Source organism: Mesoplodon mirus (genome assembly GCF_964341445.2).
Source record: "Mesoplodon mirus genome assembly, chromosome: 4".
NCBI classification, from domain to species: domain Eukaryota; kingdom Metazoa; phylum Chordata; class Mammalia; order Artiodactyla; family Ziphiidae; genus Mesoplodon; species Mesoplodon mirus.
This window is the reverse complement of record NC_138979.1, coordinates 166,508,438-166,523,877: the sequence shown is the minus strand read 5'-3', so window position 1 is coordinate 166,523,877 and position 15,440 is coordinate 166,508,438. Positions and strand designations below refer to the sequence as shown.

The following is a 15,440-nucleotide window of genomic DNA, read 5'->3' as shown; positions in this document are numbered from 1 at the left end:
GTTTTGTTGTTTGAGCATTAAACTTCTCAGAGGCTGCAGCTGTGTTCCCCCCTCCAGGTTTAAGTTTAAAATAAAGTTACCAAAGTGATGCACATTCACTGTGGAAAACTTTTAAATATTGTACAAATATATAAAGAAAAATGAATGAGTGCTCCTATCTCCCACCAATTTCACTTTCTTTTGGTAACTCCTGTTAATCAGAATTATTGTGCATTATTCTGAGATTGCAATTGTTTATCATGCATTTTCTCAGTAACTAAAATACATCTTGAAAGTTTATAGAACACATTTTTCTTTGAGGGGCAAAAAGTATTCCTATCAAACACGCCAAGATTTAATTTGTTAATCCTTTGGGAATCATAATTTTGTTTGTTTTGTTTTCAAACTGCCCATTGGAAGGGAGAAATTATTTATAGCATGATGCTATGGAAAATATTTTCTGTTAACAATCGTGATAATAAACAATATTTTGTGTGCCTCATACCACAGGTGAAATTTTAGTCTATTAGTTATCTAGGCTTTACCCGCTTGAATGTGATATGAGTGCATATTTATGGAAGAAAAAGACAATTTTATTTTGATTTCTGTAGGAGGGTCACTATTTAAATTAAAAATGTAAACGTGGGTCCAGCTACTTCTGGAAGAGTTGATCATTAATCTACTCTAAAAACTTTCTCAACACTGAGTTTAGTCAGATAGTTATTGCACAGATTACAACAGCAGGATATATAACAAATACTTACTGGAATGGATTTTAAACCAGCAGATATTAAAGATCTGAGGAATCAACATATTGAAAAGCCAGAATACAATACTATAAACAGAATGCTTTTGCTTTTGTTTCACCTCCTTTCATTAAATGCTAACTTTAAAGGTATTCTGATTTTTATTGTGTTATTTTGCTATTTTAATTTATTAATTTATTAATTTAATAAATATATTTATTTATTTTTGGCTGTGTTGGGTCTCCGTTGCTGCATGCGGGCTCTCTCTGGTTGTGGCGAGTGGGGGCCACTCTTCGCCGCGGTGCGCGGGCCTCTCGTTGCGGAGCACGGGCTCTAGGCATGCGGCTTCAGTAGTTGCCGCACATGGGCTCAGTAGTTGTGGCTTGTGGGCTGCAGAGCTCAGGCCCAGGAGCTGTAGCGCATGGGCTTAGTTGCTCTGCGACTTGTGTTATCTTCCCGGGCCAGGGCTCGAACCCGTGTCCCCTGCATTGGGAGATGGATTCTCAACCACTGCGCCACCAGGGAAGTCCCTATTTTGCTATTTTTTTTTTTTTTTTTTTTTTTTTTGCGGTATGCGGGCCTCTCACTGTTGTGGCCTCCCCCGTTGCGGAGCACAGGCTCCGGATGCGCAGGCCCAGCGGCCATGGCTCACGGGCCCAGCCGCTCCGCGGCATATGGGATCCTCCCAGACCGGGGCACGAACCCGTATCCCCTGCATCGGCAGGCGGACTCTCAACCACTGCGCCACCAGGGAGGCCCGTATTTTGCTATTTTTATAACTAAATTTAGAGATTCAGGACTTTTTGATATTTTAGTAGTAAATTTGATTGATTGGTATGTACTCTGATAAAAATGAATTTTTTAGTATTGGATGATGTTGTTAATATTTTTCCCTTAGGTCTTACAAATAGAAAGTAAATGTGAGGAGGCAATAATAAATGCAGTCCTTAAAATAATTTTTATTATTGGGAATTATCTTATCATTCAAAAGTTACAAATATATGCTGTGTCCTTAGGTACAAAGTCCATGCCATTCTGTTTAGAACTGTTTTTACTTGCTCTTGCTTTGGTCTTCCCTGTCTCAGGAAAGGGCATCACAATCCATCCAGTGGTCACCTAGGATTCACTCCACATCTTTTTCTACATACCACACTTCCAATCCATTATCAAATCTTGTCCTTTTTATTTCTGAAATCTTGCTCAATTCCATCTGTATCTGCCTAATACTTCTGTTCAGTTACTTTTATTGAGTTCACTGCAGTAGACTGCATTGAACTTGGCCTCTTAACCTCCTACAATTGCCCATATCTGTGCTGACAGTTACCAAGTGATTTTTATTTTATTTTATTATTTTTAATTTTATTTCTTATGTTTTGGCCGCGCCACACAGCCTGTGGGATTTTAGTTCCCTGACCAGGGATTGAACCTGGGCCCTCAGCAGTGAGAGTGCAGAGTCCTAACCACTGGACTGCCAGGGAATTCCCCCAAGTGATTTTTAAAAATTTTCATCACAGTGAATTACTCCCATGCTTTTTAAAATCCTACCTGAGCTTTTTCTTTTCCAAATACCTTAGCATAGCCTATACTGCCTGCATTATCTGGCTTTTTCTATGTCCCTTGAATTTGCCAAACTCATTCCTACCTTATGATCTCTGCACTGGCTTCACTTTTATTTCCCCAAATTCTTTGCATGGCTAGCTCCCTTTTGTCATTCAAGGCTCCTGTTGAATGTCACTACCCTGAGAGAGGCCTCTCCTGCTCTCCCTTTTTTGTTATTTAATTGTTAGCAGTTAGCCTAATAAACACACTGTTCTGTATATTGCCTTTTTCACTTAATATATTTTTGAGATTTGAGATTGTTCCATATTAGCCTCTCATGAGCTTCCTAATTCCTTTCTTTTAATATTTAAAGCATTCTATTGAATGAATGTCCCAAAATTTATTTAACCAGTCTTATATTGATGGACATTTCGGTGGTTTAAATCTTTTCTTTTATACACAGCACTGCAATTATTGATCTTGTACATGTACCATTTTTCACATGGGAAAGTAAATTGGTAGAAAAAATTTCTAGAATTGGATTTACAAGATTAAAGTCTATGTGCATTTGTAATTTGTTACATACTGCTCAATTTTATAATTAGTATTTTAAATGTCTTCTTTTTTTTTTTTTGCGGTACGCGGGCCTCTCACTGTTGTGGCCTCTCCCGTTGCGGAGCACAGGCTCTGGATGTGCAGGCTCAGCGGCCATGGCTCACGGGCCCAGCCGCTCCACGGCATGTGGGATCTTCCCAGACCGGGGCACGAACCCATGTCCCCTGCATCGGCAGGTGGACTCTCAACCACTGCACCACCAGGGAAGCCCTAAATGTCTTCTTTTTAATACTTTCATCTGAGAATTAGCATTTATCTTACTCTTTTCCAAAAAAGGATGAAAGGTGGCTTACCTTAAAATTATAATATGTGTGTTGAAGTTATGTTAGTTCTCATCGGTCCGTTGTATTGAGATTCTTCTTCCCTTTAGTATCAGATCTGCATCTTCCTCCCCTTATCAGCCCTCTCCACACCCCTGGCAGTTTTATCTAGGCATGTGATTACTCAGGTAGAGATGACATGTCTCAGTTTTCCTGTGTGGCTAAGTCGTGACCATGTGACTAAGTGTGAGTAAAAGTGGTACATGCAACTTCTGGGTTGTCTCCTTGAAAACAAATCCACTTGTCTGGGACTTTCTTTCTCTTTATGTGGGTTTAAATGGGGATGTTGCACTAACCCAGTGTAAACCAGGCAGGTGAGGATAACTACCTAGGGGTGGTGGAACAAGAGATGGAAGGAACCCGGACCTCTGAATGACCTCAGGGAGCAGAGTGGCCTGCCAGCTTGTCCTGCTTTCTTCTGGGCTGTAAGATGAGAGAGCACACATATAATACTAATCTTATTTGAGCTGATGTATGTTTGATCTTTTTGAGAGAGCCTAGACTGTACCCTAACTGATACAGAATGTAATGTAGACATAGACGAGAAAGAATAGATAAAGAGAAAACTGGAGTAATAGAAATGTGTATTTTAGGTCCTTGGCTGTTGCTGACTTAGTTGGAGTTGGGTGAATCAGTGTTTTAGCAGTAGAAAAAGGAAAGTAGTTTGAGCATATTGATCTGTCTGGATGATTAGGTCGATAAAGATACTTTGGTGGCCTTACAGGCCACCAGATTATAATTCTACCACTGTTGAAATTCATAAAATACTTTCTGTGTTTTTTCATTTTTAATCATGCTAGTTTGTGTATCTGTTTTATTTTTTCTCAATAGTGACTAGCTATAGTGCCTATTCATTTTATTACTTATAGTTTTCTTCAGGCTTGACTAAAACAGAGCAGGATATGACTCTTTTCCCATGTTCCGATGGTTGTATAAGGCAGTAGTTGTATTTGCTTAGCATTTTGCCTTTCACTAAGTGCTTCTCTTTGTCAGTTAAGATCAGTTTCAGCCGTAAATAACTGAAAACCCCACATAATAGTGATTGGGAAAAAAAGACTAAGTTATTTCTTTCTTGTGGGAAAGTCTTAAGTAGGGAGTTCAGGGTTCCACGTGTACTGATCTACAGTAGGTAATAGTTTCAGGCTCTTCCTGTCATGCTCTTTTTGTTTTTCCTGCTGTTATGGTCTCAGATTTATGGTCGGAGATGGCAGCATCTGTGTACTAGGCAGCAAGACAGAGGAAGGAATGAGTATGAGAGCAAAAGGTGCCTATGCGCTATCCTTTATGGATAATTTCTTGAAGTTGTCACAACACTTAGGCATGTATCCCATTTACCAAAATTTAAGTCACATGGCCAGCTAGCAGCTGAAGAGGCCAGAAAACGTATTGATTATATTTTGTAGCCACCTGTCTAGTTAAAATTCCTTTACCATGGAAGAAATGGGGGGTTGTAATAGTTTGAAATGGAGAACAAAATTCTATGAAATGGATAGACATTTTGTGGATGGAGTGGAGAATATATATTTTTTTTTCTTCATCAGACTCTCTACTTCTTGGGTGAGGATTTATTTGAAAACCAATTTAAAATTGCATTAGTCATCTATGGCTGCATAACCAATCTCCCCAAACTCAGTGGCTTAAAACTTTTATTATTTCACAGTTTCTGTGGGTTTGGAATGCAGGCATGGCTTAGCTGGGTTGTTTGGCTCTGGGTCTCTCACAGGCTGCAGTCATCTCAATCCTTGACTGGAATGGATCTGCTTCCTCGCTCATTCAGTTCCTTTTAGGTTAATGGACTGAAGCATCAAGCATCATGACCTGTTGGTCAGAGGCCTCTTTTGTTTCTTTGACACGTGGTTTCTCCACAGAGCATCTCACAACATGGCAGCTTGCTTCATTCGAGCAAGCAAGTGAGAAGGCAAGAGAGAACATGCTAGCAGGATTGAAAGTTAGAATTTTTATAACCTAATCATGGAAGTAACATCTCATCACTGAGATGTTAATATTTAAAAATAAATATTAATTGTTATCCCATTATCAACAGGGAATTATTTTAATCAATTACAGAGAACTATGCCTTTGCTAAAAATGAGGATGTAGATTCGTTGTCATGGAAAGTTGTCTGTGATCTGTGGAAAACAAATATAGAAATATATATATATATAAACTGAAAAAATCTATAAAATACTATGTATAACACCCAATTTTTGTTTAAAAATTTAAATGAAACTGATATGTGTTTGGTCATACACGTATGCATAGAAAAATTTCTGGAAGTATACAGCAAAGTACTTAGCATTATATTTTTCGTGCTAGGTGGTATTAGCAGATTTAAAAAATTTTTTATTCTATATTTGTTTGTTTATTTTTAATTGTGAAATACATATAACCTAAAATTTACCATCTTATCCATTTTTAAGTGTTCAGTTTAGTAGTGTTATGTACCTTCACGTGGTTGTGCAACCAAATACAGAACTCTTTTAATCTTACAAAACTGAAACTACACCCATTAAACAACTACCTATTCCCCCTTCCCCCAGCCCCTGGCAACTACCATTCTATTTTCTGTTTCTATGGATATGACTATTCTACATACCTAATATAAGTGGAATGATACAGTATTTGTCTTTTTGTGATTGGATCTCACTTAGCATAAGGCCTTCAAGATTCACTCATGTTGTAGCAAGTGTAAGGATGTCTTCCTTTTTAAGGCTGGATAATATTCCATTGTACGTGTAAACCACATTTGGTTTATCCATTTATCTGTCAATGAACACTTGAGTTGCTTCCGCATTTTGGCTATTGTGGATGTAGCTGCTTTGAACATGGGTGTGCGCATATATCTCTTTGAGACCCTGATTTCAGTTCTTTTAGGCATATGCCTAGAAATGGAATTGCTGGATCATATGGTACCTTTGCTTTTATTTTTTAAGGAACTACCACACTCTTCTCCATAGCGGCCGCCCACTCTTACAAACCACCACCAGTGCACCAGGGTCTCAGTTCCCCTGCAGCCTCCCCAGCACTTGTTTTCTGTATTTTTGTTAATAGCCATCCTAATGTGCTTGAGGTTGTTCCCTGTTATTTATTTATTATTTTAATTTTTTTTGTGGTACGCGGGCCTCTCACTGTTGTGGCGTCTCCCGTTGCGGAGCACAGGCTCCAGACACGCAGGCTCAGCGGCCATGGCTCACGGTCCTAGCCGCTCCACGGCATGTGGGATCTTCCCGGACCGGGGCACGAACCCGTGTCCCCTGCAACGGCAGGTGGACTCTCAACCACTGCGCCACCAGGGAAGCCCCCTGTTATTTATTTTTGATAAGTGTTGCTATTAATTACTTTTTATATTGAGTGAATGATATATTTCCATTTTGTAAAAATGGAATGAATTAACTTTTTATTTTTCAGTATTTATTTATAATATTGTTTTCTATAACAGCAGATACTGCCTTTATTTCAGAGGCAATAGTAAATTGTTGGGATATTAGGGTTGATTGTTAGGATAAATTAGAAGCTTGATGCTGAAGGGTATTTTGACGTTTTAGTAAAGCACTGTGAATATCATAGTAAACATCTTAATCGCTTTTCAGCACTCGAAGTTGGAAACCCAAGACTTACCAGTCTTAGTAAATGTTAACTGCTAATTTTTTGATGGAATATTTTTGCTCAGCCTTTATTGACTAATTAAACTTATGTTTACCAATGTCTTTTTAAAAAACAACCTGACTTGAGGTGTAATTTACCATAAAATTAATCTGCTTTAAGTGTAAAATTCAGTGATTTTTAGTGAAGTACAGGGCTGTGCAGCTATCACCATAATCCAGTTTAGAACATTCCTCTTGCCCCAGTAAGATCCCTTGTGACCAGGACCTTTCTTGACTCTATAGAATTTATGGCAAAAGATTTCTTATAACAGGGCTGTATTTATTGCTTCTCTTCTATCTACTGTACCTCCTCCCTGAAATATACACAAATAGTCAAATAGTGTATATTTTATTTAGGGGACTGTATAGTGATGCTCCTGAAGTGTGTTTGCATTTGCACAACTTTTAGCAAGGAAGATCTCGCATCAGAGAGAAAATTCTTTCAAGTTTATTTTAGAGAGTCCCAATTAAACACTTTGCAGTTTGACTTTAGTTTTTGATCTTTCACAGCTGGTTTATTTTTAGCAGATCATAGTAGCAAAGATTGACAAGCCCTTTCAATTATTTGATGCATATAAACATCAAAACCTTACTAGGCAGGTCACGCTTATAGATAATTAAAATGAAATAGAACTAAATAGATAGAACAGTTTATCATTAATAGAGTAATAAATGCAGTTGTAGGCAAAATTGGTATTTTTCTTCTAACTCACCAGAGGGCACTCTTTTCTAGTTTATTATTTTTAACTCTGATCTTTTGACATATTATATTCTACTTTGGAAAATTTAAGTCCTTTATTGGGATCCAGGTTTGGATTAATTGGAGACTAATGACTGTTTACTATTGCAACTTCTAGTCAATTTTTTTGTGACCTCTTTTATAATAGTGTCATTATAAAGGATTCTACAAATAAGCCAATCTTAAATGCTTTAGGCGATAGTGTATCTGGAGTAAAATATCTCTTCAGTTTTAGTCTTTTTTTGCCTAACAGTTCTGTAATCTCACTTTTCTCTTTATTCATGTTAAGGTTTCAGATCGGGTAGAACGACGGCTTCAGGAAATAGAAAGAGAGATGCGTACGGAAAGAGAGCTGGTGGAAAGACGGCAGGATCAACTGGGACTTATTTCTTTGCAGCTACAGGAGGTCTGTGAAAAATACCTTCTTGGAATGTAAATCTTGAGTTTTGGTGGTTATTTAGCTATTGTTAAAATGGTTATAGTTCCTTAGTTGTTGCATGTGAAAGTATAGTTCAGTCTGTAGAAGTATAGCATATTGGTTATAGTTCATTGTGTGAAGACAAGCCTACCTGGTTCAAACCCAGAGTCTACACCTTACTGGCTGTGTGACCTTGGGCAAGTTCCTTCATTTCTCTAGGCCCATTTCCTATGTGGAAAATGGAAATAATAATAGTATTTACTTGATCACATTGGTGCAGGGGTAAATAAGTTAATGTGGGTAAAGCACTTAATGTAGTGTCTAGCATGTGCTGAATACATGTTAACTGGAAGTATAATTATTTGGATTAATTTTCTTTGGTGTGAACTAGACCAGGGGTAAACAAACTGGCCTATGGGCTGAATCTGTCCCATTGACGATTTTTGTAAATAAAGTTTTATTGAAACGCAGCCACTCCCATTCATTTTCAGTTTGTCTGTGGGCGCTTTTGGGACACAATGGCAGAGTTGAGATGTTGTGAAAAAGACCATATGGCCCACAAAGCTTAAAATTAGTGTTGACTGGCCCTTTATAGAAAAAGTTTGCGGATCCCTGGCCTAGACTGTCATCAAACCAATTCAAAACGGAGGTTACTTACACTTTAGGTAACATTTTTATTTCGAAATTTTAGACTTATGAAGAAGTTGAATAATTAGAACAAAGGATTTCTTTATATCCTTTACCTCGATTACCCCAGTATTCATATTTTACCAGACTTGCTTTACTGTTTTATATATGTATCTCCATATATATGTATATCTAAACATTTTTTGAGCTAGTTGCTGACATGATGTAAATACTTTTAAATCTAAATAACATGGTGTGTACATTCTCTTCTGTAGTCAAAGGAAATTAACATTGGATCAATACTATGATTTAACATATAGGTTTTTTAAATTTTTAATTTTTTAATTTATCTTACATCTGTATTGGAGTATAATTGCTTTACAATGTTGCGTTAGTTTGTGCTGTATAACAGGGTGAATCAGCTATATGTATACATATATCTCCATATCCCCTCCCTCTTGAGTCTCCCTCACCCTCCCTATCCCACCCCTCTAGGTGGTCACAAAGCACAGAGCTGATCTCCCTGTGCTATGTGGCTGCTTCCCGTTAGCTATCTGTTTTACATTTGGTCATGTATATATGTCAATGCAACTCTGTCACTTCATGCCATCTTACCCTTCCCCCTCCCCATATCCTCAAGTCCATTCTGTATGTCTGCGTCTTTATTCCTGTCCTGCCCCTAGGTTCATCAGAACCTTTTTTTTTCTTTTTTTTAGATTCCACATATATGTGTTAACATACGGTATTTGTTTTTCTCTTTATGACTTACTTCACTCTGTATGAGAGACTCTATATCCATCCACCTCACTACAAATAACTCAATTTTGTTTCTTTTTATGGATCAGTAATATTCCATTGTATATATGTGCCACATCTTTATCCATTCGTCTGTCGATGGACACTTAGGTTGCTTCCATGTCTTGGCTATTGTAAATAGTGCTGCAATAAACATTGTCGTACATGTCTCTTTTTGAATTATGTTTTTTTCAGGGTATATGCCCAGTAGTGGGATTGCTGGGTCACATGATAGTTCTATTTTAAGTTTTTTAAGGAACCTCCATACTACTCTCCATAGTGGCTGTATCAATTTACATTCCCACCAACAGTGCAAGAGGGTTTGCTTTCCTCCACACCCTCTCCAGGATTTACTGTTTGTAGATTTTTTGATGATGGCCATTCTTACTGTTGTGAGGTGATACCTCATTGTGGTTTTGATGTGCATTTCTCTAATGATTAGTGATGTTGAGCATCCTTTCATGTGTTTGTTGGCAATCTGTATATCTTCTTTGGAGGAATGTCAGTTTAGGTCTTCTGCCCATTTTTGGATTGGGTTGTTTGTTTTTTTGATCTTGAGCTGCATGAGCTGCTTATAAAGTTTGGAGAAAAATCCTGTCAGTTGCTTCGTTTGCAAATGTTTTCTCCCATTCTGAGGGTTGTCTTTTCGTCTTGTTTATGGTTTCCTTTGCTGTGCAGAAGCTTGTAAGTTTCACTAGGTCCCATTTGTTTATTTATTTATTTTTTTCCATTTGCCTAAGAGGTGGGTCAAAAAGGATCTTGCTGTGATTTATGTTAGAGTGTTCTGCCTATGTTTTCCTCTACGAGTTTTATAATGTCTGGCCTTATATTTAGGTCTTTAATCCATTTTTAGCATATTTTTGTGTGTGGTCTTAGGACGTGTTCTAATTTCATTCTTTTACATATAGCTGCCCAGTTTTCCCAGCACCACTTATTGAAGAGGCTGTCTTTTCTACATTGTATATTCTTGCCTCCTTTCAAAGATAAGGTGACCATATGTGTGTTGGTTTATCTCTGGGCTTTCTATCCTGTTCCATTGATCTATGTTTCTGTTTTTGTGCCAGTACCATATTGTCTTGATTACTGTAGCTTTGTAGTATAGTCTGAAGTCTGGGAGCCTGATTCCTCCAGCTCCGTTTTTCTTTCTCAAGATTGCTTTGGCTATTCGGGGTCTTTTGTGTCTCCATACAAGTTGTGAAATTTTTTGTTCTAGTTCTGTGAAAAATGCTAGTGGTAGTTTGATAGGGATTGCATTGAATCTATAGAGAGCTTTGGGTAGTAGAGTCATTTTCACAATGTTGATTCTTCCCATCCAAGAACATGGTATATCTCTCCATCTGTTTGTATCATCTTTAATTTCTTTCATCAGTGTCTTAAAGTTTTCTGCATACAGGTCTTTTGTCTCCTTAGGTAGGTTTATTCCTAGGTATTTTATTCTTTTTGTTGCAGTGGTAAATGGGAGTATTTCCTTAATTTCACTTTCAGATTTTTCATCATTAGTGTATAGGAATGCAAGAGATTTCTGTGTATTAATTTTGTATCCTGCTACTTTACCAAATTCATTGATTAGCTCTAGTAGTTTTCTGGTAGCATCTTTAGGATTCTGTATGTATAGTATCATGCCATCTGGAAACAGTGACAGTTTTACTTCTTTTCCCATTTGGATTCCTTTTATTTCTTTTTTCTTCTCTGACTGCTGTGGCTAAAACTTCTAAATCTATGCTGAATAATAGTGGTAAGAGTGGGCAACCATGTCTTGTTCCTGATCTTAAAGGAAATGGTTTCAGTTTTTCACCATTGAGAACGATGTTGGCTGTGGGTTTGTCATATATGGCCTTTATTATGTTGAGGTAAGTTCCCTCTATGCCTACTTTCTGGAGAGTTTTTATCATAAATGGGTGTTGAATTTTGTCAAGCTTTTTCTGCATCTATTGAGGTGATCATATGGTGTTTCTCCTTCAGTTTGTTAATATGTTTTATCACATTGATTGATTTGCGTATATTGAAGAATCCTTGCATTCCTGGGATAAACCCCACTTGATCATGGTGTATGATGATCCTTTTAATGTGCTGTTGTATTCTATTAGCTACTATTTTGTTGAGGATTTTTTCATCGATATTCATCAGTGATATTGGTCTGTAATTTTCTTTTTTTGTGAGATCTTTGTCTGATTTTGGTATCAGGGTGATGGTTGCCTTGTAGAATGAGTTTGGGAGTGTTCCTCCATCTGCTATATTTTGGAAGAGTTTGAGAAGGATGGGTGTTAGCTCTTCTCTAAATGTTTGACAGAATTCACCTGTGAAGCCATCTGGTCCTGGGCTTTTGTTTGTTGGAAAATTTTTAATCACAGTTTCAATTTCAGTGCTTGATTGGTCTGTTTATATTTTCTATTTCTTCCTGGTTCAGTCTCAGAAGCTTGTGCTTTTCTAAGAACTAGTCCATTTCTTCGAGGTTGTCCATTTTATTGGCATACAGTTGCCTGTAGTAATCTCTCACGATCCTTTGTATTTCTGCAGTGTCAGTTGTTACTTCTCCTTTTTCATTTCTAATTCTGTTGATTTGAGTCTTCTCCCTTTTTTCTTGATGAATCTGGCTAATGGTTTATCAATTTTGTTTATCTTCTCAAAAAAACAGCTTTTAGTTTTTTATTGATCTTTGCTATTGTTTTCTTTGTTTCTATTTCATTTATTTCTGATCTGATCTTTATGATTTCTTTCTTTCTGCTAATTTTGTGGGATTTTTGTTCTCTAATTGCTTTAGGTATAAGTTTAGGTTGTTTATTTGAGATTTTTCTTGTTTCTTGTTTGGTGGGTTTTTACCTTGCTCCTTCTTCTGCTATGTGTTTCTCTGTCTTCTCATTTTGCTTAACTTAGTGTGTTTTGTGTCTCCTTTTCTCAGTCTACAGGTTCATAGTTCCCCTTTGTTTTTGGTGTCTGCCCCCAGTGGGTAAGGTTGGTTCAGGGGCTTGTGGAGGGGACTGGTGCCTGTATTCTGTTGGGTGGGGCTCGATCCTGTCTTTCTGCTGGGCAGGGCCACATCCGGTGGTGTGTTTTGGGGTGTCTGTGAACTTAGTATGATTTTAGGCAGCCTCTCTGCTATTGGGTGGGGTTGTGCTCCTATCTTGCTAGTTGTTTGGCATGGGGTGTCCAGCACTGGAGTTTGCTAGCTGTTGAGTAGAGCTGGGTCTTAGCATTGAGATGGAGATCTCTGGGAGAGCTCTTGCCAATTAATATTACATGGGGTCTGGAGGTCTCTCATGGCCCAGTGTCCTTAACTTGGCTCTCCCACCTCAGAGGCTCAGGCCTGACAGCAGGCTGGAGCACCAAGACCCTGTCAACCACACAGCTCAGAAGAAGAGGGAGAAAAAGAGAAAGAAGAAATAAAAAATATATTAAAAATATTAAAAAATATAAAATAATTAAAGTAAAATAATTATTAACATAAAAAAATTAAAAAAGAAGTAAAGAAAGAAGAGAGCAACCAAAGCAATAAACAAATCCACCAGTGATATCAAGTGCTAAAAACTATACTACGACAAACATAAAAATCAGAAACAAGGCAGTCACAGACAGCAAACCCCAAGTCTACAGTTGCTCCCAAAGTCCACCGCCTACTTTTGGGATGACTCGTTGTCTTTTCAGCTATTCCACAGATGCAGGGTACATCAAGTTGACTCTGGGGATTTAATCCACTGCTCCTGAAGCTTCTCGGAGTAATTTCCCTTTCTCTTCTTTGTTTGCACAGCTCCTGGGGTTCAGCTTTGGTTTTGGCCTCACCTCTGTGTGTAGGTTGCCTAAGGGTGTCTGTTCCCTGCCCACACAGGAGAGGGTTAAAGTAGCAGCTGATTAGGGGCCTCTGGCTCACTTAGGCCGGGAGGAGGGAGGGGTATGGAATGCGGGGCGAGCCTGTGGCGGCAGAGGCTGGCATGATGTTGCAACAGGCTGGGGCACACTGTGTGTTCTCCCAGGGAAGTTGTCCCTGGATCACGGGACCCTGGCAGTGGCAGGCTGCACAGGTTCCCAGGAGGGGAGGTGTGGATAGTGACCTGTGCTTGCACGCAGGATTTGTGGTGGCTGCAGCAGCAGCGTTAGTGTTTCATGCCCATCTCTGGTGTCCACACTGATAGCCGTGGCTTGCGCCTGTCTTCGAAGCTCGTTTAGGTGGTTCTCTGAATCCCCTTTCCTCGCGCACCCCGAAACAATGCTCTCTTGACTCTTAGACAGTTCCAGACTTTTTCCTGGACTCTCTCTTGGCTAGCTGTGGTGCACTAGCCCCCTTCAGGCTGTGTTTACTCAGCCAACCCCAGTCTTCTCCTTGCAGTCTGACCTCTGAAGCCCGAGCCTCAGTTCCTAACCCCCACCCGCCCCAGCGGGCGAACAGACAAGCCTCAGGCTGGTGGGTGCTGGTCGGCACCGAACCTCTGTGCGGGAATCTCTCCGCTTTGCCCTCTGCACCCCTGTTGCTGCGCTCTCCTCCGCGGCTCCAAAGCTTTCCTCTTCCGCCACCCGCCGTCTCCGCCCGCGAAGGGCCTTCCTAGTGTGTGGAAACCTTTCCTCCTTCACAGCTCCCTGCCACTGGTGCAGGTCCCATCCCTACTCTTTTGTCTCTGTTTTTTCTTTTTTCTTTTGCCCTACCCAGGTACATGGGGAGTTTCTTGCCTTTTGGGAGGTCTGAGGTCTTCTGCCAGTGTTCAGTGGGTGTTCTGTAGGAGTTGTTCCACATGTAGATGTATTTTTGATGTATTTGTGGGGAGGAAGATGATATCCACATCTTACCCCTCCGCCATCTTGAAGCACCCCCCAACCTATAGGTTTTATTCTAATTTTGCCACTTAAAGTTCTTTTCTGGTCCAAGATACAATACAGAATTACATATAGCATTTGACCATCATGTCTCTTTAGTCTCCTTTAATCTGGAACAGGTTTTCAGTTTTTCTTTGTCATTCATAACCTTGACAATTTTGCAGAGTACTAGCCAGTTATTTTGTAGAATGTCTTTTGTTTTAGGTTTGTTGATTTTTTTTCCTCATGACTAGATTAGGTTATAGGCTTTTGGCAGGAAACCCGGAGAATTGCTGTTGCGTTTTTCCCAGGATATTGTATCAGTGGGAATGTAGTGTTGATTTGTCCCAGTACTGGTAAAAACTGAACATTGGTTAAGGTGTTGCTTGCCAGGTTTCTCTACTGTGAAGTTATTATATTATGCCTTTTAAATTATTTGTCTTATGGGGAGGCTCTTTAAAACTTGAAAATTGCTTATTTCTCATCAAATTTTCACCTACAAATTTTAGCAGCTATTGATGATTCTTTTGTGAAACAGTTACTGCTATAGGTGTTACTAAACAGTGATTTAAAAAATATTCTGTCATTCCTTTCACATTTATTAGTTGGATTCCTACTGTGAGGAAGGGCTTATCTTTTTCTCCACTCATTCATTCATTCATTCATTCATTATTATTGGTATAGGTTTGTGAATTCTCATTATATTGTTTATGTTTTATAACTGTCCTAGAAAACTTGTGAGATTCCTTTTAAATGTTTCTTAGATTTATAAAGTGTAAAAAATTAGAAACAACAAGAAAACCAAAAGATTTAAAAACAAATGGAATGTTTTTTTCTTTTACAAAGTGGTTTTCTCTAAAAGTGGTGTTCTACAGATGCAGTTATGTGTGCTTGAAGATCATTAACCCTTTTAAATTGACAGATTAAAATTTTTTTTAAGTATTAGGAGACATGCCAATTGAAAATTAGGAACAAAAATTGCAAACCTGAAATTATAATGTAAGCTGACAGAAAACAAAAGCAGATCTTTCTAAAATTCCATTTTCCTCCATTTCACAAAAGGAAGCATACCCTTGTTAGTTGGTAATTACTTTGAAGAGGATACTTTGTTAAATAATTAGATACAGCATGTGGGTAGCCTTTTTTTTAAACCTTGATTTTTATACATTTGTTCTCAAAGCACATTGCATCTGGTGAGCATAAGAATAGTACTGAAATGACAATTGTTCTTTTTTG

The 15,440-nt window shown here is 38.5% G+C and overlaps 1 protein-coding gene across 3 annotated transcripts in view; it reads left to right on the top strand.

Annotated features, from left to right (window-relative positions):
- Nucleotides 1-15,440, top strand: part of CEP128 (centrosomal protein 128) — a 442,632-nt gene that overhangs the window by 55,471 nt on the left and 371,721 nt on the right. For all 3 annotated transcript variants that reach the window (XM_082619712.1, XM_082619711.1, XM_082619713.1), the window contains one exon: nt 7,872-7,988. In XM_082619712.1, the coding sequence (XP_082475838.1) occupies nt 7,872-7,988 (117 nt within the window). The remainder of the gene's footprint in view (nt 1-7,871; nt 7,989-15,440) is intronic.